Source organism: Heliconius melpomene, chromosome 10, assembly GCF_056956725.1.
Source record: "Heliconius melpomene rosina isolate 202511_hmr_F chromosome 10, ASM5695672v1, whole genome shotgun sequence".
Lineage (NCBI taxonomy): Eukaryota > Metazoa > Arthropoda > Insecta > Lepidoptera > Nymphalidae > Heliconius > Heliconius melpomene.
In genome coordinates, this window is record NC_140398.1 from 13,701,123 (window position 1) to 13,727,761 (window position 26,639).

The 26,639-nt window shown below is 35.0% G+C and overlaps 1 protein-coding gene across 5 annotated transcripts in view; it reads right to left on the bottom strand.

Annotated features, from left to right (window-relative positions):
* Lpin (phosphatidate phosphatase LPIN) overlaps positions 1-26,639 on the bottom strand; it is a 37,193-nt gene that overhangs the window by 6,142 nt on the left and 4,412 nt on the right. For 3 of the 5 annotated variants that reach the window (XR_014878318.1, XM_085191225.1, XM_085191226.1), the window contains exons 2-13: positions 18,603-18,928; positions 15,433-15,665; positions 14,514-14,993; positions 14,156-14,251; positions 11,757-12,139; positions 11,155-11,317; positions 10,594-10,831; positions 10,163-10,287; positions 7,743-7,954; positions 6,940-7,058; positions 6,512-6,660; positions 5,116-5,254 (exon numbers count right to left, since the gene is read on the bottom strand). Coding sequence is in view for 3 of the 5 variants with exons in the window: in XM_085191225.1 (XP_085047351.1) it covers positions 5,116-5,254; positions 6,512-6,660; positions 6,940-7,058; positions 7,743-7,954; positions 10,163-10,287; positions 10,594-10,831; positions 11,155-11,317; positions 11,757-12,139; positions 14,156-14,251; positions 14,514-14,993; positions 15,433-15,665; positions 18,603-18,815 (2,550 nt within the window). In the remaining 2 variants the exon portion in view is untranslated. The remainder of the gene's footprint in view (positions 1-5,115; positions 5,255-6,511; positions 6,661-6,939; positions 7,059-7,742; positions 7,955-10,162; positions 10,288-10,593; positions 10,832-11,154; positions 11,318-11,756; positions 12,140-14,155; positions 14,252-14,513; positions 14,994-15,432; positions 15,666-18,602; positions 18,929-26,639) is intronic. The other 2 variants (XR_014878319.1, XM_085191227.1) reach the window with 1 other exon arrangement.

The window sequence follows — 26,639 nt, forward strand, 5'->3', positions numbered from 1 at the left end:
TGTGGCGTTAGTTTCTGTCACATTTAGAACAAGCGGAGAGTGAAATCTTTATGTTCCATGATTGTTTCTTTAAAAGAAAACAACATGTTTTTTCATATTATTTATAATACATGCCATATAATAATAATATGAAAAATATATGAGAATTCAATGAGTCATAATTATTTATTTATATTTAACGGAATTTAAGTTTTTTTTGTAGTGTTAATTGGATTAATTGCCACGCCTGCTCGCTTCACATGTGATACTTATGTTTCATAGTTTACATTACGAATTATCCATTTCACTGATTTATAATGAAAATTAATATTCTCAGTAGTTCCTATATCATGATATGATATATCATTTATTGATATTGACATTGACGAGGACTGCATTGACGAATCTAGGTATCCTATTGTAACAAATTAATTCCATTGGGAAGAATGTCAATAATAAGAGTATTTATAATATAATCATATATAGGTATATTGATCCTGAGTCGGTATGCAAGCGGTATACTCTCCAGAGTTGGCACCTTGTAACCAACACACAATATAATTTTGAAAACTGAACTGAGTAGACTCTACATTGTTACATCATTTCTGCGTATAACGCCAAATAAGTCATACAAGAGACGATAAAGTACATTAGTACACTCGCAAACATGTTGCGTAACTTTTAACTACAATATTATCAGTAATTGATAACATTTCCTCTGTATTTATAAAAAAAACCGATTATATTTAATTATGGCATGATGTTTTCACAATAATTACGCGACGTGCGTGACAAGACAAACGTCATTGCTATCAATGACGGAGTATTTTACAGTTAAGTTTACAAACAAAAACGTACATTTCCTTATATGATGTAATTATTATTTGATAAAATTGTTTTGATATTAGAATGACATTCCCATCCAGAGGGTGTCCAGACTAATACCTGTCCGATATTGGTTTGTGGGCATACGGGTACGCGACCCCGGATCCTCGAGCCGCCACTCTTATATCCTCATCCAGTCCGTAAGAATGGTGTCCCCCCCCCCCCTCTCCTCCTCCTTTCTCCAGCTCCCTCCTATACCTATCCTACCCCCCTCTATTTTCCTCTCCCCTCGGTTTTTCCCCACAAAGGGGGTTTTGGAGGTCAGACGGCAGTCGCTCCAGGAAAACCACAAACAGCCACAATATGGAACGGACCAACAACAGACTGGGTACGGCTAGGGCGTCGCCGCATAACGACGCGCAGGCACATCGCCCTACACCTGCGACAAGTGGGCAAGGGCTACCGTGTCAAGTACGGGCACGGTTAAAGACGCAAGTACCCAGACGAAAACTCCGCTTTGCAACGTGGAATATTGGCTCTCTAACCGGACGATGCAGGGAACTCGCAGATGTACTCATGAGACGTCGGGTCCAGTGTGCTTTCCTCCAGGAAACTCGCTGGAAGGGTAATAAGTCCCGTAACATCGGACAGGGTTACCGGCTTATATACACTGGGTCACCTTCGGGTAGAAACGGTGTAGCGGTAGTGCTTTCTGAAGAGCTTCAGAATGGGCTCCTTGAAGTTGACCGTCGCTCCGACCGCTTGATGCGAGTGAGGGTACTGATTGAGGGCGTTATCACAAACTTAATCAGTGCCTATGCTCCCCAGGCGGGATGTAGCGCGGCCGAAAAGGAGACATTCTGGGAGCAGTATGAAGGGGTGCTACTTGCTGTGCCGTCTACCGAAGTGGTCTTAGTTGGGGGGGATTTGAACGGGCACGTCGGTAAGGCTGCTGAGCCGTATGAACGTGTTCACGGGGGTTTTGGGCACGGTCTTCGCAATGCAGAGGGAGAAAACATTCTGAGAACCTGTATTGCGTCTGATCTGGCCGTCGTGAATACGTTCTTCCAAAAGAATTCTCAGCACCTTATCACGTATAAGAGCGGGTCCCACTCAACTCAAATTGACTACTTGTTGACCAGACGGTGTCATATGGGCAGGGTAACTAACTGTAAGGTCATTCCAGGCGAAAGCCTAACGGCCCAACATCGTCTTCTTGTCATGGACTTTAACGTCACTCCGAAGAAGAAAGTAGCCGAGAAACGTAGGCCTCGGATCAAGTGGTGGTTGCTGAATGGACCGATGCAGACCGACTTCCTGGCAGAGGTGAAAAGTCACGATATTTCGACTAACACCGAGACTGCTCAGGATGCTTGGGATCGGGCTCAGTCGGCAATCATTGCGGCAGGCAGGCGAGTTCTTGGCCTTTCTAGGGGAGGACGTGTCATCGACAAGGAGACATGGTGGTGGAATGACGAGGTGCAGGAGGTGACTCGTGAAAAGAAGGCTGCCTTTAAGAAGTGGCAAGAATCCAACTCTCCTGAAGACAGACTGGAGTACACAGTAGCTAAACGTGCCTGTAAAAGAGCTGTAGCCAGAGCCCGCAGTGAAAGTTTGTCACCATTGTATGATAAACTTGAAACTGTGGAGGGGCAGAAGCTCATTTACAAACTGGCACGTTCCCGGGATAAAGTGACGCAAGATATCGCAAAATGTCTTTGCGTCAAAGATTCCCAGGGCACGCTGCTCTGTAGTCATGCCTCTGTGAAGGAGAGGTGGAGAAGCTACTTCCAGGAGTTGCTGAATACTCAGCACCCATGCAGTCTTCATCACGACCCACCGCCTAACCTCGGACTTATTGCCCCAATAACCCTTGACGAAACACGTAATTGCCTTCGACGCATGAAGAACGGAAAAGCGGTGGGACCTGACGACATTCCGATCGAAGCGTGGAAATCGTTGGGCTCTCTTGGTGTGCTCATGCTTACTGACCTTTTTAACCATATCTTGAACACTGGTAAGATGCCGCATCAGTGGAGGCTTAGCTTCATTACCCCTATTTACAAAGGAAGGGGCAGTGTTCAAGATTGTGGTAGTTATAGGGGCATTAAGCTTATGAGTCATACCATGAAGCTCTTCGAGCGCATGATCGACCTCAGGCTCCGCCGAGAGTGTACTATCTCTGAGTCTCAATATGGATTTCAGCCAGGATCGGGCACCATGGACGCCATTTTCGCCCTCAGAACTTTGATGGAGGCATACAGGGAAAAAAGGAGAGCTCTGCATGTGGCCTTTTTAGATCTGCAGAAGGCCTTTGACTGTGTGCCTCGTCAGTGTATCTGGTGGGCATTGCGATCCAAAGGGATCCCTGAGGCCTATATTGAGATTATCAGAGACATGTACCACGATACCGCTTCTATGGTTAGGACTGCTGTTGGCGACACTAGACCCTTCCCGATTACAGTGGGGGTTCACCAGGGCTCGGCTCTTAGTCCGTTCTTATTCAATGTAGTGCTCGATATTGTCTCAGCTCACATCCAGGACCAGCCTCCATGGCTGATGATGTATGCCGATGACATAGCACTCATTGCCGAGAACCGACTGACGCTGGAGCGTAAAGTGAACCTCTGGAAGGGTACGCTTGAGAACGGCGGTCTTAAACTAAATGTGTCGAAGACAGAGTACATGGCCTGCGGGAGCCGGGACTCGAGCACGATCCTTATAGGTCCTGAGCCAGCCGTTAAGTCGGAGAAGTTCAGGTACCTTGGATCCGTTATGCACGAGTCTGGAGGCATCGATCACGATGTCCAAGGGCGGATAAGCGCTGCCTGGGCCAAATGGCGGGAGGTCTCTGGTGTGGTCTGCGACCGCAGAATACCGCCCAAACTCAAGGGGCTGATATACAAGAGCATCATCCGACCGGTTCTTTTATACGGCAGCGAATGTTGGCCGGCACTATCTCGGCACACTCAGGAGCTTCACGTCACGGAAATGAAGATGCTGAGGTGGATGTGCGGCGTAACGCGGTCTGACCGCATACGCAACACATTCATTCGAGGTAGTCTTGGGGTCCGTGACGTAGCGGATAAGCTCCAAGAGCGTCGTCTGAGATGGTTTGGCCACGTTACGCGCCGACCTAAGAACTATGTCGGTTGCAAGTGCCTTGCTATATCAGTTCCTGGAGTGAGACCTCCTGGACGCCCAAGGAAGCGCTGGCTGGATGTCGTGATGCAGGACATGAGAGCCAATGGTCTAACCACCGAGGACGCAAAAGACCGTGCAAAGTGGAGTAGGTTGAGTAGGAGGGCAGACCCTGGCAATAGCCGGGATTAATGCCAGGAGGAAGAATGACATTATTTTCAAAAAATATGCCATATAGGTATATGTATCTATTAGGGATGAGTTCGATATATCAAAACGTAACTTAAAACCGTTATGTTAAGGAAAACATAGCGTATCGATACATGTTTTTAGAAAACCGTTATTACAGAAACTTAAAACTCAACATAGCTGTGATCTGAACAAAACCGTAATAACGCAAAACTTCTGAAACGTCAAACGATTTTATATCGAAACTAACTTCCTCTCTTTCTAAGTAATGTATTCCGAACGGGCGTAAATGAGATAAGGCGAATATCTGATGAACTGATATTCGCTACCTCTCTTTCTATCCGTATATTCTTCACGGGTGTAAAAGAAATGAAGCGAATATCCGATAGCTAACTAACTAGCAGATTCATGTTTTGGCGGTTTTCTTAGTTAGTTACTAGTTCTTCGTTATGAAATCGAACTTCTAAATAAATGAATAAGGTTGAAATTTGGATTTAAAATTTGATTTTATATTTTAACATTATTTCAATTTAATTACTAAATATTTTTTAACTTATGTTTATAGTTTATAAAGCATTTTTTATGTAATACTAATTAAATATATTTATTATTATATTATAATTTTATACTTATGATTGCGCTTATTGACAAGTCGAAAAAAAAAAACGATATCTGAAAACCGTTTTTGATATCGATACGAAAACCATATATCGGTTTCATAACCGTTAACGGAAAAAAACGATAACGCCCATCTCTAGTATCTATCTATAGTTTAAGTACTTTTACAAAAAAATATACCTTAGTAACATTGAATTTTTCTTAAAGCTTAAATTGAAATAATCAGCCAAATTGAAAAATAATATGTTGATATCACACTAATAGCTATATAATGATACAAATTATTATAATACATTATTAATAACCTATAGTGTAAAAAGCATTATAATAAACAAAAAACTATAACACATTCACAGTACTCACTTTGGCTTGTCCGATCGCTCTCGCAGATAAGTAAAGTAGTTGATATCCATTGTTCTTTATTTTGGTGAACAGTTGCGCGACGCCCGACTGCGCCCAGTCCTTCCCCACCAGCGGGAATATATGTCCCAGCACGTCCGATCTGATGTGATAATATTACATATATTATAAATGGTTTTATATATTTCGCATACAGCAGAGGAGGTAGAGGAAACTTAGTGTTTAGACACTCCGTTCCCCACACACCGTCCAACCTTCGACACTTTCCGCCGGAAACCACCATTATTAGCGAAAATTATTATTATTATTATTTCATTTATTATGGACTTAGTTATTAATACACTATAATATGTATAGTGTGTGTATATTTGTAATTGTAACCAGTAATAAATAAAATATTATTTGTAGATTATTAAAAAACATATATCTCAGAACACGTTAAAATTAACAGAAGAAAACGCAAAAGAAAATTAACATATATAATTAATTGTATAATCCAAAGTATAGTACAATAAAAGAATTTTATATAAAATTAATGACGTCAATCCGTTTATAGGTTAAATAAAATCTTACTTTGTTTGTAGATAGATATGCGATACGTGATAACAGTTTGTTAATTTAATTTGAATCGCCTCATATTATATATTATATAAACAGGAAATTTGTGACGTATGTAAGCTAATGTCTTGTGTAAATGTAGATAGTAGATACCTATAAAAAAACTGCGTTCTCAAAATAAGCAACAATTGTCTGATTCCTTAATATATTTACATAATTTTTAACCCGTTACTTTGACAAAAACTTAATGTTTTAATTTTTTTTTCAGCTTCACGCTGTATCCCGCTCACGGAGAATAAGACACTCATTTCCCTACTTTCGTCCGCTTTTTGGAAACATTAGATATACCTAATTATTCTTCAAAATATGAAACTAAAATATAGAACAGTTCTTTTGCAATATAGTTATAAAAATCATGTGACTGATTTTGATACGATTATCATTATCATAAATATTTTATTGCGAAGATAATTGTATAAAGTTCATTCTTCATTAGTTTATTACATATTAGATAAAAATCAATATTCTATAATCGTGCACTTAAAATTGAATAATATATATTATAATTTTTTAAATATATGATAAGTGTATGACTGTAACCGCAATTGGTTGTGGGTTCGATCCCTACTCGAGGAAATGAAATATTTATTTAAATTTATATTTCCGTTTCTCCGCCGTGGTATTCAAGTCGCGACGTTGACTTCCGCCACTCAACACGCAATGCCTCCAGATTTCGGCGAAAAATGGGGGACGAAGTGTCTTAACACTAGGTTCCCTCTGCCTACCCTGCTATGTGCGTAAACAGCGTGAAGCTGACAAAACAAAGTTTGGCAGTGCTCACTTGGTGATGGTGCCGTCGATGTCGGAGATGACCACCTTGTCGTCGTGCCGCCAGCGGAACACGTTGCACTTGCAGCGCGTTGTGCCCTGATACGCCGTGGTCACGCTGAACACCATCTCGTTCATGCCCTCGCGCAGATTCAGCTGTTTCTGTATTTCACAATTAGCGTTATTCTATTTGTATTAGATATATCAACTTAATTCTATTTGTGTAATATCTGTTCTATCTTTTGTAGGCAGAGGACACCTAATGATAAAATAATTATGTGTTGAGTTTCGCCACAACGAGGAAATGAAAATAGTTCATTCTCTCAAGTGGGATTCAAACCCACAATCGTTGCGTATACAGTAAATACTAAAAAAATATATTTTCAAGATTAGAATTAGAATCTTGAGTATAAAAAAATACTATTTCGAACTTTTACTTACAATTTGTTCGGAGGAAAGTCGCAACGTCTTACGGAAAGACGACTGTCGACGAGAGGACTGCTCTTGACCTTCTTGGTCTGATTCTGATGAACTTTGTTCATGCTGGCTTGAGACATGAGCTAAAATAAAAAGGAATGAATATTACATACATTAAAGAAAGAAAGAGACTAGTCATCATTTCATCAGTTAAAATGTATGTAATTATATCGGTTTAATAATAGTTAGTCGTCTCTACAGACTCTCTTTTAGTTATAATGTACAGTGTCTAGTATATTAGTACTTATTCTATGCTAATCAGGTAAAATTTAAAGACCAAATCTAAGCTAGATAAAAAATAATTCACTAACTAAAAATAATTATAATGTCATAATAGTAATTTAATAGCAGAAACAAAAACATATAAAATCGTACGAAGTTATTGTGTATTGTATAGAATTTAAAATTTATTTTATTTTAAAATATATTTCTTTGTTTCTCCAAGGCTCACACATACAGCTACAATTGAATATAAAAATAAAGTCAAGTTAAAACTGCAATTTATTACTTCTTTTTACTGTTAATTCTTTTAAAATATTCTTTGGAAATGTCATAATAATTTCCCGTGTCTAATAATAAGATTATAAATTGTGGGTGAAACAAACAATGAAATCAATCTCTTAAGTAAATATATTTTATATACATGTATATTTAGATAAGTTACAAATTTTAGGTAAAAAAAAATATTATTGTATATAGTGTATTTTATTTAAATAATTGTGTATAATATAAATAAAAAAGGAGAAGTAATTTTTTGCTATACTTACGAGTTGGCATTGGTGGCGTAGGTTGTCTTGGCACCACTTCCTCTGGCTTGATGGCTTCCTCTACAATCTTCACTTCTTTGGGCGTCTCAACTTTTTCTTCAATCCAATGGTCCACTTGGTCTTCGTCAGTAGATTCGGATTTTATTGGTTTATTATCAACGTGTAACACGTTTGAATCCTTTAATTCTTCATCCTTTGTTTGTGATTCTGATCTATTTTATAGAAATAATTGTGGTAAATAACATGTATTTTAAATTTATATAGCTTTTTATATAGTTAATTATCATTGTTAACTTAATAGTTGCGGTAAGATAAATGAATCGGTATTTTTTGTTATCGTGATAAAAAAAAGTACAACTGTACTTGTATTTTTTTTTCTATGAAATATATCGGTATCCGTGAGTTCAAATTGTGATTTTAGACTCTTATATTTTTTTTATATCAGACATCCAAATTGGGATATTGTCTCTGTTCCAAATTTTCTTGTGTAAAATTTGGACGGCGTCCGTTTATATCATATTAAGCCAGGTGTTGGCAACACTCCTAATGAGTGACGCGGCATATGACAAGTCATCTCGGATATTTCCATCACTTTGAAATACAGGTACCTAGCTCAGGTTATTATATCTTTTAATATCTTTGAATGAATATAATAATTATTTATTGTTGTTGTAAGAGTCATAGTTTGTAAGTAAGTATATAAGAATTGATTAATGTAAAGTATTATTTAATGTCATTTTTAGCTTTACGCTGTATTTCGTATATAGCAGTGTAGGAAGAGGGAACCCAGTATTAAGAGACTGCATTCTCGACTAAGACACCCCTCTCCACTTTCTGTTGAATTTGGAGGCATTCTATGTTGAGTTGTGAAACTCAACGCCTAGTTACCAGAGCGAAAAAAACGAAAAAGAAAATGTATAATATTTCATTCTACCGAGTGGGAATTGAACCCACAAACGTCGCGTTCATAGTTGCACGCTTGTGCCATGACGGGCATCTACATGTTTATTACATTTATATAATCAGATCGCTATGTAATGTATGGCTATGTAATAAATTTTTGAAATATTACTCATATCGCCCAAAGTCCATTAATTATAAATAGCTTTGTGATATATTTCATCGAGTTCCGATAAACATAATATGTGACAAATCAAAGCATTGGGTTATTTTATGTATAAATAATGATGTACATAATACAAAATGGCGACAACAGCTCGTGTCTCGACGCTTATAACATATTATATTATAATATTATAATATCGTAGTCATTGACTAACGATTACAGATTGCTTAGTGTCTTTAACAAAAATTGCAATTTTATTCATCTATCATTTATATTATATTAGTATGAGTGTATAATATAAAGTAATTTTTATTATATACTAATATATTATGGTACATTATTTATTGTCCATTTTTAGTATAACACGAGTATACCTAAACAAACAACAATTACTTGGTTTTTACTTTTAACAATACTACTATAATATTATGATGAAGTATATAGTAACAAATCAGTTGCCAAGCTTTCAACTTGGACGTTTCCGTTTTGGCCAAATATATTGGCATGCACGGCTAATTAGGTACTCTTATTCTTTTTATCTTCCCGCCGTATCCCCCATATAATAGGATAGACAAAAGTGGCAAGTGAGAACACACTTTTTCCCTAATTTTCGACCAACTTCCAAGATATTGCGAGTTTAACTCAATGCCCCGCTCTATTTTCTTACCAGAGGGAAGAAGTGAATGTAGTAATTCAATCCTCTGATTGGATATGCAACCCAAAACCGTCGCGTTTACAGCCAGACGCTGAGCAACTGCGCCACGACGGCCTTCAGGTAATTTTATAATAATAAAATAGTCTCTTGTCTGGTCGCCCTTTGGACTTTATGATATGCTAAAGTGACGTAGGTACTACATTATTATATCTTGCCATTAAATAGTTATTATAATGACTAACATAAGTATGGAATTATCCATGCTTTAATTCGATTTTTACGTATTTTTAAAGATTATCTGATGTCCTGCTTTTGTAGGTGTAGGTACTTGTAGATATAGTTACTTTATTAGACTAACCATTACTGATAGGTTTTAATATATCAAACCTACTTGATACCAATCTCTACACTTATTTTCTACTTATTATGCCCTATACTTAATTTTCCCAAAACACATGCAGCTATTGGAGAAAGTCAGACTAGACTTTACCCAACTGCGCTTACGAAGATTTTTTTCTAAAATCCTATTATCCTATATTATAAATAAGAAAGTTTGTGAGGAAGTATGTTTGTCCCACTTACACACAAAAACTACTTAATTTACATTGTATATAAAGATTTTGTATAATTAGGCTATAAATTTATGCGGGCGAAGCCGCAATCCGCTCGCTAGTATAACAATAATAAAATAGTAATTACCCTTTGTCCTGATTGGATCGTCGCCACGACCAGAATGCATATCTCGAGTACGAGCGCGGTTTCGCTTCGTCCGTTCCACTCGCTCTCTCTTCTTTATCACCTTTCTCTAACTCTTCGAGAATGCGCTGTATTTATAAAATAACAAAATAACATTACAAATATTTATTAAACTATAATATAATAGAGGTGGTCGAAGCACAGTGGAACAGCGTATGACTGTAAATTTGACAGTTGTGAGTTTGATGCTCCCTTGGAATTAATTATTTTCATTTCCTCGCTCTGGTAACACAACAAAGCGTGCGGTTGACCTACGTCGCTCAACACACAAATCGAAAGTGGGGAACTGAGTGTCTTAATAATAGGTTTCCTCATGTCCACCCTGCTATATGTGGAATAAAACGTGCATTAAAAAAAATTAAGCATTATCTTACACTGGGTAACGGGCGACGGTACGCAAGCAGAGAGAGCAGTAGTGGCGCGGCACTACGCCACGGCAATATTCTAGAGCCCAGCCGCACCTCCAGGCGCGTCGCACCCCCGACACCTCCCGCACCCCCAATACCCCCCACGCCTCCAACACCCCCCGACATTGACAGCCGCTCGCAAAACTCTGCGTAACTGAGTGTCCGCGAAACGGCGCCTTCGCGCTCCATTATCGTCACCTGTCCTCTGTTGACGAATTTATATCATGTTATTACGAATAAAATAATATTACGTGGTATTGTATTATATCATAACGTGATTTACAATTGTTTTTTAATGATTTATAAGGAAAATCTACACAAACATGTTTTGTGACCAATTATAGCCTCAACGAACCAAAACAGGTCAACTATGACGTTTAAAAAATGGCAATTACAAAACAAAATTAAATTTATAAGTGAAGATAAAAATAAACATAACGTTGTAACACGGTACTTGCTAAAGAACAAAAATATAAATTTTAAAAGGAATGTCAAGATATCATATTAAAAATATATGAAAGTCCTTACTTGGCAAGTAACTTCTCATCGTCATCAGAGTCTAAGGCGGGCGGTTCCAGGCAGTGCGGCGTGGAAGGCGACGCGGGCGAGGCAGGCGATTGCGGTAGAGAGGGCCCGTTGCCCGACTCGTACTCCTCCTCTGTTGGCCCAACGGCCATCGCACTGCCACTCACTGGACAAATTATTTGAAAATGTTAACTACACGAATAGAAAATCTCGGAATCTTATTGTAAATACAATACGGGGTCGATTATCCGAACGCCAGTCAACGGAACGGACACTTATCCAAACCACTACGCTCGTTCCACTCCTGCGGCCTTTATATCGAGACACATATGTACATTTGTTATAAGACATGTTTAGTTCGTATTTGTCATCAGACATAATTCAAAGAAGATTTTCATTTTCTTACTGATGTACATGTACAGCTGAAATATGTATACTTCAATTATCCAAACATACCTACACCTAATAAACGACGATCTACTGTACTGTAATTAACTCTCATTATGTACCATAATAATTTTACAACAAATTTAATAGTTCTAATCAAAAAAGGCTAAAAAAGTTTGCAAATCTCATAATGAATACTTATAACATAAAGTACTAACCGGTACGATACTTCTCGGCGTGATGTTTCGGGAAGTACAAGTCCGGATCGACTTGACCGCGATCCAAGTCGTCCAGATAGACACCTTCAGGCGCGTTGTCTGTCGGCTCTCTATTGGACATGAAGCGGAACATGCCACTGAGGACACCTCTTCTTTCCGTTCTCTCTTCATCAGAGCTTAATGGTTCCGTCGGGGAAGCGGGTTCGTTTGGGGAAGCCGGGGATTCGGGAGTGTCCGGGGATTCGATAGTCGTCGTCCCTCGTACCGGTGGCTCGGGGAGTTCCCCCCATCGCCATGATTGTGATGACTTGTCATCAGTAGCAGCCCGCGCCAGTTCCACTTCCGTATCAGACTGCACTGGGGTCCCGTGGTGGGATCCCTTGCTACATGTAAATAATGTACATTATTAAATCACTTTTGTATCTTTTTTTATAGTTGTTCATATTATACACAAATTAAAGCTAGCTTGAATATATTATAACATATAAAATAAGTATATTGGCTGTCGCCGTATTTGTATATTTCAGGACAAAACGCTTATCTGTTACTATGGTTTATAATCGACCAGTTAAGCAACGATTATTACGTAGGTGTTAAAAATATATAAAATACATTGAATAATATTGGAACGGTAAGATTTAATATTTAAAAAAAATAAGAAATACAAATTCTTCACAAAATTTATAGAAAGTCGTGAGGCTTCGGATATATTTGGTGTAATAGGTATAATGAATGGCAATATTTCCATTGAACAATGAATGATTTTATCTATGCAATAGTCTTTGTGTAGTAACAGAATATCCTTAAAAACTTCCGTTTTCCTCAATAGGTAACTGCCAACGCCGTTTTCCCGCACAAAAACCCGGCTTTTGTTTCTCTAGTGTTTAAAATAAACCTCATCGCAAGTAGAATACGAAAAATATAACGCTACAGTTTTATTACATACAACTTTTAGTGTTTTGGTTTTAAAATAAATAACGTAAGCTAAAGCTAGAATTACCATATATAATATACCATAACAAAACTAATTACAAGATTCATAAAAAAAGTCGTTAAACTTATATTATGGTAATAAGACGTTTAATTTTCGCGATTATTAAATATTTTAAATGAAACTAAATTTTTTATTTAAAAAATATAATATTTTAAATAAGTATACGCTATTATTCAGATTAAATATGTAGGTACGTATAAGACCACAAGACAAGCTATTTCACAAAGTATAACTTTCGAGTTATTATTTTTTATTATCAAATAAACAAAATAAAATATTTATTTTTTACTAAGCTCGCTGGCTTATCATATAAAAGAAGGCACAAGTATATAGCACAATACAATTAAGACGTGCCACTCGTGACACACACGTCTATCATTTTAATAACATTTAATATCGCACGTTATAGACAAATGACTAGAACTCGGTAATAGTCACCACAGTCTTTATTAAATTTTATTTTCTCATGACTCATAGGTCATAGCAAATATTACTTTTATCTATTTAAACGTATATACAATAGTGTATTTACAGTCTTTTTATGCATTTAATTAAAGTTGTATATAACGCGGCACGTTGGACTACATACGACTCATACAACAATAGTAAAAACGGCGACTTTTGAAAAACTCTTGAAAATGAAATGTAAACTGGACTTGTATCTGATAACATATTAAATTGAAGAACACAACTTATCTTAAATCCATGCTTTGGAAATCGATATTCTAACCTTCCGATTGTGAAAATATAAATAGGCATACAACATAATAGCAGTACATATATGGCGTAACTATAAATAACAAACGTCATCGTTGTCATATTAAAATTATTCTTAGGTCAATACCTACTACAAACCATAAATGTTCTTTTACCAATTTTTTTGCTAGGCATTTTTGTTATTTACTGTGCTGTCTAAGGAACAATATATGTCATAAAAATTTCTACACAGATATATTACGTTAATATTTCTCGTAACTTTATATATATACAAATTCTAAGAGAGCTATGAGGAAAAATATTTACATCGAATTAATTAGTCTAACTACAAGTGTGCAAAACGTATACGAAGTCTACAGCATTGTTACGATTTCTTTTAATTAACAACGTAAGAAGCAATTATAAAAATTAAAAAAGCAAGATACAGAACTGTACACTAATAAATAACACCAATTTACTTCCACATATAAAAAAAACATATTTCTCTATAATTTATTACTATTACATTGGAAGAAAAGCAAGACGAAAAGGTTCAGTGCCGTCAGTGCATAAACAACAAACAACAGCAACTACAGATACGTGAAGTGGATCGGAAGTTCGGAGCTATTTGCGTGATAAGTGGAATGAACTACATATCAAACGGAATACATAGCGAGCCAACGGTAATATATGAGCAATGTTTGTTTACGAGTGCCTGGAGGCGGCGTGCACCTCGAACGCGGTGTCCGACAGTGCCAGCGGGATGCGGTTCTCACCGCTCAGCTTCATGTTCGACATCTCTTCGCTGTAAGGGCAACGTCATTGTCATGTGCCAATATGGTTTACTAACCCAAAATATTAGTTAAGAACTGGAACTTATACACTTTATCCTATCGCACGTATTTTATATCTCTTGGGTTCTTTTGTAATAATTTAAATGCTATTCCTCAAGCAGTTTAATCATTATAAGAAGTATAACAATTTAAAGATTAAATTTCTATAAATTTGAACTATTGACTGGGGCATTTAATATTTATATACTTTATCTAAATATTAAATGATCTTACCTAAGGTTGCCAGTTGTAACTTCCGTGTCACTAAAGAAATTGATGTCCGCATTGCTAATAGCTGCCGGCTGAGTTCGTTGCTCAGAGCTAGTGAGATCAGATTGACTAGAAATCGAACTAGTCGAAGATTTTCTTTGGTGCTTCTTCTTTGAGCTAACTTTCCTCGTCTTCTTCTTTTTCTTGCCGTTGCCATTCGGCTTAACCTCCTCCTGGTTGGGCGCCGCGTCGATAGGCCGGAAATCATTGTGTTCACTTATTTTCTGCACTGTTTGGTTGGCTTCACTTCCAGCGGCCCCAAGTTGCGTCGCCGCAAACGTCTTTGGCATAGAATCGGTCCAGTCCGAACCTTCGTTGAGACCATCCATCTCAAACAAAGCCTCGTTTTCATGATCGTCGGCAACTTTCTTATCATCTTTTGGGTTATTTTTTGTAAGTTTACTTAGATCGGGTTTTTGCATCGACTTCCCGTCAGCTGTGTACCTGTGAAGATATTTATTGTGAATTAATCTAACAGTATTTAATACTATAAAATTGAACCTCTAACAATGTTTCTTTCCAATGGATTTATGTATGATGCACAATGTTGCCAACATAGCAATAATCGTGTTAATTATATACGCTGGATTTTGCTACATCTCATACGTTATTTAATTATCCTGTGCAACTGTATAAATATACAATCATCTTCAAGCTTCAATCATTTAGGCTTTGTTGCTAAAATTATGTCAATGAAATTTATCCATACATTTTACGTGGAAAAATCCAAAAATTACCGCAATGTACATAATTTAAAGCGTATTCTAAAAAGTTCCAGGCAGTATTGTGCAATTATGACACAGATAGAATAATTATATATTTTTATTTACACTAACAATAAAAATGTATAATTACTAAACTAGCAATTTACAGTAAAAGTCACCTTCTTTTGGTGTAGTCCGACGCTTGGCCATGGTCGGGTTCAACAGCGGATAATGAGTTGCGACGACGCGGCTCATAAAGATCGTCGAGCCGCGACGCGGGTATGGGTGACGTGGCTAAATGTGCCGAGCACTCCGCTTCATCTTCTCCAACTTCCTCCACAAAGAAAGCTTCACCAGACTCACCCAGTTTCATGTGAATGTTCAATGGTTCCCCATTAAGCTCTAAATCAACCTACGAATAAATAGGGTAACATTGAATTTTAAATCTTTTTTACGTTTACTTTAATTTATAATGGTAATTCATCTACTCATTTTAAGTTTTCAGTTATCTCTCTCAGTATAATATTTAAAGTAAGCGGATTTTCCTTATTGTAGTTATGTGCATAAGTTTAATATTTGCAAATTAAATATTATCGTAAAATCTTTATTTTATAAATAATATTTATGAAAAAAATATTTTTTTCATAATAGTTTCGTTTACCAACAAAAACCAGCGTTTACATTACTTTTTCAAATGAAATAGAGATATCATTCCGTTTCGTAGTTTTTACCTAAAGAACAAATCAGCTGAACACAATGCCACTCTCTAAATGTAATTGTAATGTTTACGTACAATTAATATGTATTTAAAAAATTACGATACGAAATATCTGTACTTTAATAATACATTAAAGTGGGGGGAACGGAGTGTCTTAACACTAGGTTCCCTCTGCCTATGCGGGATATGCGGGATACAGCGTGAAGCTAATTTTTTAAAATAATACATTACAAATACTATTTACAAATAAAAATTAACAAAATTTGAGGCTGTCCCAGCGCAGTGGCACAAGTGTGACTGTGAACGCGACGGTTGTTGGTTCGATCACTATTTGAGGAAATGAATTAATTACTATTTTCATTTCCTCTCTCTGGTAAGTAGGCAAAACGATGCGTTGAGTACCGTCACTCACGTTTTGAAAATTAAGCGCAAAGTGGAGAACGGAGTTTCTTAACAGTAAGTTCCCCCCTCTACCTACCCTGCCAAATGTGAGATGCTATAAAAAACAAATACTCATTTGAGAAATAAAACCCTCACACACGCAGATTAATTTAACCGTCTCTCACAGAAATAACAAGTGACCTCACGAAGACAAAATATTTGTGCCAATTTTTTCATATAATTCTTGTGTTGAGAATTATAATCCATATTGGCAGAGTTCCAATTCTCATTGTGGATTCGTCGCAGATTTCCTACCTAGTTTTGGCAATACACTAATCAGAGCTAACCAGCTCATCCATTAACAAAATAATTCCTCTTATCTATTTAAATATTCGAAACAATTAATTATATTTCTTTTATATAAACGTTATTTTTGAAGGAATAGTAAGTAATTCGTGTAAACTAAATGGATCTAGTTCTAGTTGATTAAAGAATTACAAGCACGTTTTTTTATAGAACATTCTAGACACACGCTGAGAGCATCAATAAAACAAATCGTAGTGACCGCGAAATGAAAACGTGCCTCTAGTTATAGCAAACCGTATATTGCAAACATTAGTTTAACAAATGCACAAACATGTACTGGGTGACTCATTTACGAAATATTGCGTGAAAATCATACTATGACAACAGAATTAATTATTTTTAGCGTCATATCGATAATAATTGTAATCATTGAATAAAATATCGTAAGTTAGTATGTAAAATAAGTTATTTGCAAAAAAATAAAACATAATTCCTTCTACTTAATTGTTTACTGTATTAAACTTAAATTATAAACATAAATAATGGAATATAAAATGAAGTGTACTTTTATACCTCATACGACACTGACATTGAATAAAAAATTTCTTATTTATTATATCTTTTATTTAATTTTTATAATTGGAACGCAAATAATTTCATTGTAATATCAGCTTGTTTTTATTTGTATAAAAAAAAAATCTACGAAAAAAATATGGCAGACACTAGGTGCTTAACTATTTACATAACAAGACACGAACCGGTATTCGCGAAGGAATTTTAAAAGCAAAATCTAATGTGAAGGCCTGTCACTTAACACGAAACTTCTGGGTCTGGTTCTCGAATCAATAATTCATATTATATAAAAATTCGTCGACGTCGTCGTCGTCCCCTGAACGTGGAAATAACTAAGAGTTGACCGCAGGTACAGTGGAGTTACATCGAAACAAGTAATAAATAAGATCCCACACAAAAAAAAAACCATTCCAACCAGTAGTTCCTGAGATCAGAGCGCTCAATTAAATTCTTCAGTTTTACAATATCTGTATAGATATAATTTTGTTAACAAAATTATTGATTAGCAATCAAGTATATTATCGTTACGTAATTACTTTTTTTGTATATAGATAAATAATAATTCCTTCAGCCTTGAAGATTAAATATTCCGTGAATTGTAAATTAAATGATGCAGCTGAATACTTAGCACAGTCTATTTTTGTTATATGTATAATTGAATTATTTTATTGAAAATATATATCTACATTGATATTATATATCTATGATTAGTTATACCTTATGTAGATATTTTGTTGGAAGTATTTATACTGGTACGAGTTTGTTTACAAAATATCTTGCATATGAACGTAACGTAATAACGTTACCTACTTAGACGCTAATAGTTGGCCAACGTGAAATTTGGAAATCAAAAGCTCATTCTATCATTATATAATAACACAAAAAGCTTGTATTTGGTTCATATTGCAATTGAATGTTAGATAATTGCTAATTTTTGTATGAAGATCGATAAACGTCCTTCTGTTAAAGAAGTAATCATTGCTAATGTCAAGTATTAAATTTTCTTATCAGTTGATGAATGACGACAGTAGATCGATATAGAAAAATAAGGATGATATTGGTTTTTTTTTTCAGCTGTATCTCGCATATAGTATGATAGACAGAGGGAACCTAATGTTTAGACACTCCGTCTCCTACTTTCCGCCGAGTCCTCGAGGCATGGCGTATTGAGTGGCGTAACTCAATGCTACGCTTTCATTGTTACCAGAGCGAGAAAAATAAAAATATTAAATAATTCATTCCCGCGAGTGGGGATTGAACTCACAACCGTCGGGTTTAGTCACACGCTTGTGCCACTGCGCCACGGCGACACATATGTATTTTTTTATTATTTTAATTTCTTACTAACAAGATTATCCAATGTGAACTCACCACTTTGAATCGAGATCGTAGAACTCCGAGTTTTCCAAAACGAACGTGGAAAGGTGAACACGTGAAGCTTCCGTCGGGCTGCTCCACTACCACCACATCGATCGCACCAGTTAAAGTAGCACTATTGATTTCATTGTAAAATTCATAGAAGTTCGTAAAGAACTTGCCAATATAGTTCATGGAATACATGCCTGAAGATTTTTTCTTAGACATTCCAAATTTACAATTTACTTAATATTCTATTTTAATTAAAAACAATTAAAGTCCAGCTTTTGTTTTCAGTATTTCACTTTTCCAAAAATTACCCCATATTGACGACAGAGCACCTGCAACAAATAGCAAATTTATTATATCTTGTAGGAACCCAAATTACTACCATTACTTAATCTTAATAATTTTAAAAATGATTTAATAAAAATTAACTTTAATTAAATGAACAAGAGTATTTCATTACACATTGTTGATATTTCATCGCACTCTGCTACGCTGCAATAGAAAAAACAACATATACATACATACTATATACATACTACATTCTAGTTCTGTTATAAAGTGAAGCCTCATCGATGTAACTGAGGTTAATTAACTAACTCCGTATTTATAGTAAAACTAAAAGTAATAAATTAAATGTATTAATACAATACAAAATTAAGCTGTTGTATGAAAGGGCATTAACCTTTAACTTAAGTGTAATTGATAATGAGGTCAGTCGTGGCGCATGGGCGCAGGTTTTGGGTTCGATTCCCATTAGACTTTAGAGGAAATGAAATATTAAATATTTTCATTTCTTCGCTCTAGTAATGGTGCAAACCGTGGCGTTGAGTTGCGCCACTCAACATTTAATGTCTTCAGAATTCGATTGGAAAGTGGGGTAAAGGAAATGTCTTATTGAGAACAGAGTGTCTTAACACTCGGTTCCCAGGATTTTGATAATCTATTTATGACTGACATGAAAAAATCTTAAGAATTTTGTTAGAGATTGCATTTACGATGTCATTTGAGTAATTAACCACGAATAACAAATAAATACTAGATTGAGTTAGATGAACAGAAAAACACACTGAAAGTGCTGACGAATAAAAAAACATACAAAGAGGATTTTTAAATAACCTGTTTATTATTTAATATAAGCCTGTCCCAGTTTTATTTGGCAGAGAACAGATTTTATACAATTAACGGTATTTCTTATTTTGTTTTAACAGAATTGATACACAATTAAATTTTGAATAGAATATATATTTTTTAGCTTCACAGTCCCAGTCAGTCAGTTTTTTTTCCCACATAAATAAAAGGTACCCTTGTGTCGAGACTCTCCGATGGCATTAAAATAAAAGAAAGAAATTGCAGAAATTATACGTGTTTGTTGTTTATTATAATAATTTATAATACCACAACTTCCGGGTGTCGTGGTGGAGTATGTCAACTTTAAGAACATTATTATTACAAGGGTCATTGTACTACAATCATGTTTTCAATATGTATATAATTTCTTGCCCTATGATCAATTTAGCCTATTTATAATAGCAATTCGTAAAAGCGTATTTTAATAAATAGCTTGTGTATATTTAGTTTGACCGACATTTTAATAGTCGTTAACTACTTTGTTTAAAGTTATAAATAAAAAACAAACTTCTTATACGTTCGATAATTATGGAAAACAAAATAATGTTTGTTGTATAAATAAGATGTTTTTAATGATTGCATTAAGTAAACATATCCTTGAACATGGCAAAGCCTTAGAACTTATTTATACATAATATTCACACAGTTGGTATGCTTGTGTCATAATATAGTAAAGACGATTTATAATCGATACAGATTTGTATACGATACGAATTAGAAATAAAACAAAATAAAATACATTATATATAGGTTAATAAGTTAATATAAGAAAATATAACTTACTAAATACTATTCTATAATACAAAATTGCGAAGAAAAATCGATTAACTGTTAAATACAAGTAGGTAACATACCTACTTGTATCTGTAAAAAATCGTCCTTGAATCTTTTCAATTCACTCAAGTATGCCTGATTTGCTGGAAAACTGCCAATATCAGAATATGTTTCATATATGTCAGGTGTAAGATGAAATGCGAAACCTGTCATTTACACTCTGACTAACCACCATAACTCAAAAACATAAATATCTACGACATAACATTACATATTATATGATAAAGTATAACAGATATTCAATAATTGTATTATATTATTTACGAAATGAGTGTCATGTTACATAGCGCAGCGTTGAGTTCCGCCACTCAACACGCAATGCCTCAAGAATTTGGCGGAAAGTGGGGAATGGGAACAAAGTGTATTAACACTAGGTTCCCAGGTTTGGTTCTGCCTACCCTGCTTTGTGCGAGATACAGCGTAAAGCCACAAAAAAATATATAATTGTGTGTGTGTTTTAACAGAAAATTTGAAAGCTAATCCACTAAACTACTGTCAGTACTATATGTTAATGAATAATTTATAAACGTAAAAAATAACACTATATTCTTATAATGACTATTGTTAATAAACAAGCGTGTTTACTAGTACACACTAGGTAAGTATGTAAGTAAGATAAACAACAAGATTGATATAAACAACCTAGGTACAATAACAATTTGTTATTGTACCTAGTGTACCTGTGTACTAGTAAATACAATTTATTTATAATTTTGCTTTAACAATTTATTTATAAAAAAATAACAAAAGATTTTATAGAAATAGTGCCGCAATAATTGACAGAGATACGCACGTACATAAAAAAAATATAGTTAACGAATAAAGAACAACCTTTTTTAAAAAAGAAGTTGGTTAAAAATAGCTATATGTACGTTTTTTTTTAAAAAAAAGAACCCAGTGTTAACACGCTCGAATCATCGCTTTCCATTAAAGCGTGTTGAGGTGGGTAGCCCAAAACAGAGTTTCCCTTGCCTAACTAGAGAATTGATTATGTATTTTCCCCATAGGCGATTGATCCTGCAACTATCTCGAGTGTAAGCTGTCCATCACTTCCAAACTCCGGTACAATCGTAAATATATATTGAAATATGATAAAATAATCAATAGCAGTAATTCATATTATATTAAATAAATCATACTTATTAAGGAAAATATGATTTTAAGTCAAAACAAAAGAAGAAGACCTATTATAGTTAATTTATGCTCTCATAATATGGGACAAAAAATGTTTAACTCCAAAAAGCAAAGTCAAAGTCAAAGTCAAAGTCAAAATATCTTTATTCCATAAAAATGCTTAACATTCACTTGGACATGTCATAAAAGATAAAAAAAAAATGGAAAACAAAATAACCAAAAAAAATGTGCAATTTTGACTTGAAAAAAGCCCGTTCAAATGGTTGAGCTCATGAGAAGATACAGGCAAAGAAACTCATGGCCACTCTTTTTAAATGCCAACATTTGTTATAAATCACAATTAACAATTTTAACTTAGAAATAGAGCAACTCATTTCCAAACATCTTTATCGCAAACATAATCTTTAACAGAGTAATAAGCTTTTTGGCAGAGCCTGTGCTTTACCACTTTTTTAAATTTGTTCAGTGATAAATTAACCACGTCGTTTAGAAGTTTGTTATAAAAGTGTATACTTTGACCTACGAATGAGTGAGACACTTTATGGAGCCTAGAGAAGGGCACAGCAAGCTTATTTTTATTTCTTAAATTATATTGATGGAGGTCACTGTTTTTATTAAATTTATTAATATTCTTATGCACATATACTAAGTTGTCGTAAATATATTGGGAGTGTAGTGTGAGGATGTTAAAGTCTTTAAATTTATTCCTTAGTGACTCCCGTGGACCCATTTTATAGACTGCTCGGACAGCCCGTTTTTGGAGCACAAAAATGGTATCTATGTCAGCGGCACTACCCCAAAGTAATAGGCCGTAAGACATAATGCTATGAAAATAGCTGAAGTATACTAAACGCGCGGTGTCAACATCGGTCAGTTGACGAATCTTGCGGACAGCATACGCTGCCGAACTAAGTCTACCAGATAAAGTTTCTATATGCGGACCCCATTGTAACTTAGCATCTAATGTTATACCTAAGAAAACAGTTTCATTAACTACTTTAAGTTCCTTATTGTTCATCAAAACCCTGGTTTCTACTTGTTGAACATTCTTAGTAAAGAACCTGATACATTTAGTTTTACTACTATTTAAAAGCAAGTTATTGGCACTAAACCAGTGCAATATCCTAGAAAGAGCATTGTTTACATCGTCAATTTCCAATTTCTGTCTATTAACCTTAAAAACTAAAGATGTATCATCTGCAAACAACACCATTTCACAGATATCTCTCATAAGGTGAGGTAAGTCATTAATGTACAAAAGGAACAAAAACGGACCCAGAATAGAGCCTTGTGGCACCCCCAATGCTACAGGTGACCCGTGTGATAGTTTCCCGTTGACATTTACCTTTTGAATCCTATCACTTAAATAAGAAGTGAGAAGATCCAAAGCAATGCCTCTTATACCATAGTGGTGTAGCTTCCTGATAAGAGTTTTATGCTGCACACAATCAAATGCTTTGGATAAGTCACAAAACACCCCAAAGGCATCACGTGACTCCTCCCAAGCCGCGAATACACTCTCTAATAATTTGACCCCAGCATCAGATGTTGACCTTCCACGAGTGAAACCAAATTGACCTGTGTGCAGTAATTTATTTTTATTAAAATAAGTAAGAAGCTGACTGAGTATCAGCTTTTCAAAAATTTTACTAAACGTAGGTAGTACTGAAATCGGTCTGAAATTTGTGGGGTCTTGCGTACTACCTGATTTAAACAATGGAGTTATTTTACTATATTTCATCAAATCAGGAAACACTCCACAATCAATACATCTATTAAAAATTGTAACTAAATCAGGAATCAAAATATCAATTAAAGAATTTATGATATTAACTGAGACACCCCACAAGTCGGCTGTCTTTTTCATACTAATTGATTTGAAAGCTACACTAATGTCTGAATAATTTACATGACGGAAAACGAAACCATTATAAAATTCGGGAACATTGTCTTTAATTAACGATTCTGCAATAGTGGTGGAAGAACCTAAATCGTTTGTTAGACTGACTGGGAAAGTAGAGAAAAACTTTTCAAATGCAATGGCCACTTCCAAATCGGAATCAACAATGTGACCGTCAATACTAAGTTTAAAATTAGAATCTTTCACCCTAGTTCTCCCAGTCTCGGCATTAACAACCTTCCAAGTGGCTTCAATTTTATTATTACTATTTCTGATTTTTGTTTTAATAAATAAAGATTTAGCAATTTTGCAAACTCTTTTGAAAATTTTAGAGTAAGATTTTAAGTACTCTTTAAACTCTTCACCACTATTAAACTGTTTTTCATAATATAACATATACAGTGTCTCCCTACTCTTATAAATACCTGCTGTGGCCCAGTCTCCAAAGATAGGACTATCAGTAATTGTAATCTCTTTGGGAGTAAATATTGAATGAAATTTATTAATAAAAGAGTAAAAAAAAGAATTGTACAAAGAATTGGGAGGTAAAGTTATATCTAAAACTAGTAAATTAGTTAGTAAACTAACTCTCATACGTTCCAAACGACTAGCTGTGACAGGTACAACAGCAATTCTTTTCTTAGCCACCTGTTTTTTCTTACTATAGAATTCTACTAGCTGACCAGAGTGGTCAGAATCCAATTTATTAATAATGCTTTTGTAGCATGGAATAATGTCAGTAAATATGTTATCTATACAAGTACTAGTCGTAGGAGTTATTCTGGTTGGCTCCATAAATACATTAAGTAAATTGTGTGACTTAAAAAGACTTAATAAATTAATGGTGGGACTAAAACTTTCCAAAATATTAACATTAAAGTCCCCACACACTAACAAAGGCTTACCCGACTTGGTAAGTTTGCTTAAGGCCTCATCCATTACTTCTAAAAATAATTTTAAATTGGCGGAGGGAGGTCTGTATACACATATAACAATGAATTGCTCTAATTGAACACACGCTAATTCGATAGAACATTCTACAGAAAGGGACACAATATCTTTCCGTTCCTTGAACTTAAGGTTCTTGTTTAATATTATAAGCGACCCCCCGTGTATTGTGTTGATTCTGCAGAATGAGCTTCCTACCCGGTGGTTTCTGAAATTAAACATGAGCTGGTTCACCTTTAACCAATGTTCAGTAATACACAAAATACTAATTTCCTCCGAGTTCATGAATAATTCCAGCTCTAGCTGCTTGCCCCCCGTCAAGCAACAGATGTTCTGATGAACTAATCTAATAGAATTAACATTTTTATTATTATTTTTGCATGGATATTGTGATGATGTGCAATGTGCGTGATTATTGTAATTTAATTGTAAAGCTGGCTGGATCAAATGGATATTTAATAATAAATTAGAGCTAGAGGTTGCTACCTCTGTTGTCTGAGAAATTAATTTAAATGTTGAGAAATGTCAACAGAGTGTAAATTATTAGACATAATGTCAGAATAAATTGGAATGTCAGTCTGCTCAATAGAAGCAGTTGAAGTAGTAGCCAAGTTCTTGGCTGATAAGTCAAAATAATAGGATAGCACAGAAGCTATCTGTCTCTTAAACCTATGACCAAAATAATATTTACTTTGAGTCAAAAATAAAGTTTTACTAACTATTTTGTTAGTGTCAATTAAATGAAATTTGTCATTATATGTACTTATTGTGTGCAGAGTAGAGTTTAGCTTATATCTGTAATTATTTTCCGCTTCTGGCTGATTTTTACAATAAGGAAATGTAAACAAAATTATTTTACTTATATCTAAGTTTAATAATGACTTACAATACTCATTTAACTGTTTTTTGTTTAAATTTCCCCTATTACTTGATAATATAACAAGTTTGTCACACTTATTAAATTTATAACTTAAACTTCTCTGCATGAGAACTTCAAAGGATGCTGACGGATAACAAAAACTAACAGCTGACTGTCCCGGTAAACAAGAATTCAAAATTGAACCCATATTCCTTCCAATATCATCACTAAATAAAACTATGTTTTGTGCATTAACTAATGAACTAGGTTCATGAATTGATGCACGAAATGACTGCTGTAACCTGAACCTACTACTACTATTATTATGAAGGCTGTCACACAAGGGGTTGGTCAAGGGGACACACACCGGAGTACTTGCAGGTGATTGCTGTGATGAACGGGCACAATCACAAGAGTGATTGTTGATTAAAGAATCAAAACGTTCAGTGTTATTTGTGGACAGTGTAATAAGATTGTCCATCACCTTGGAATACTCTTGTATTTCGTTCAATGAATTGACATACTTTTTATTAAGTATATCAAGGGAGTCTTTTAAATAATTAATTTCACTTTGTAGTGCTTGTGTATCAGCTTCATAATTTAACCTACACTTATTTAGTTTTTTTGTGCACATTTCTAAATCATCATATAGTTCCAATTTCTCCTTACTTAATTTTGCACACTTGGACATATAACTATGTTGTTTTATTAATTTTTTAGTTTTGACAATAAACTTATTGATTTTTATGTATTTTTTTAGTTTGTTTCTACTGCAGTGAGGCAGACTTGATCCTTTTTTAAGATTGAATAATGATGTGTCATTCTTGGTGAGATCAATAATTGAGTGACTATGTCTGTCCAACACAGGAGAAACCAACTGCGGGGCACTCTCAACTAACTCATTATACAAGCTAATATTATGTGACACGGTAGCATTCTGAGCATCCTCCTGTAACTTAGTAATGAGTGTGTGAGCCTCTTGCAGCTCCTGCTCCAAGGTAGTTATCCTAATAAGGGCCTGCTCATATTCATCGCTGCACCGGTCAAACTTATCTACTAAATCTTTGAGAGTATCCCGTTCCTTTACAATTGTTGTTAATTCTATGTGTATAGCAGTCATTTCTTTCTTAAGCCTAGTGTTATTGTCTAATAATTGTAAAAGTTCTATTTCATTATCTTGCCTTTCACACTGTAATTGGGCACACAAATCCTTAGTGTTTTTTAATTCTTGTAAAGTCAG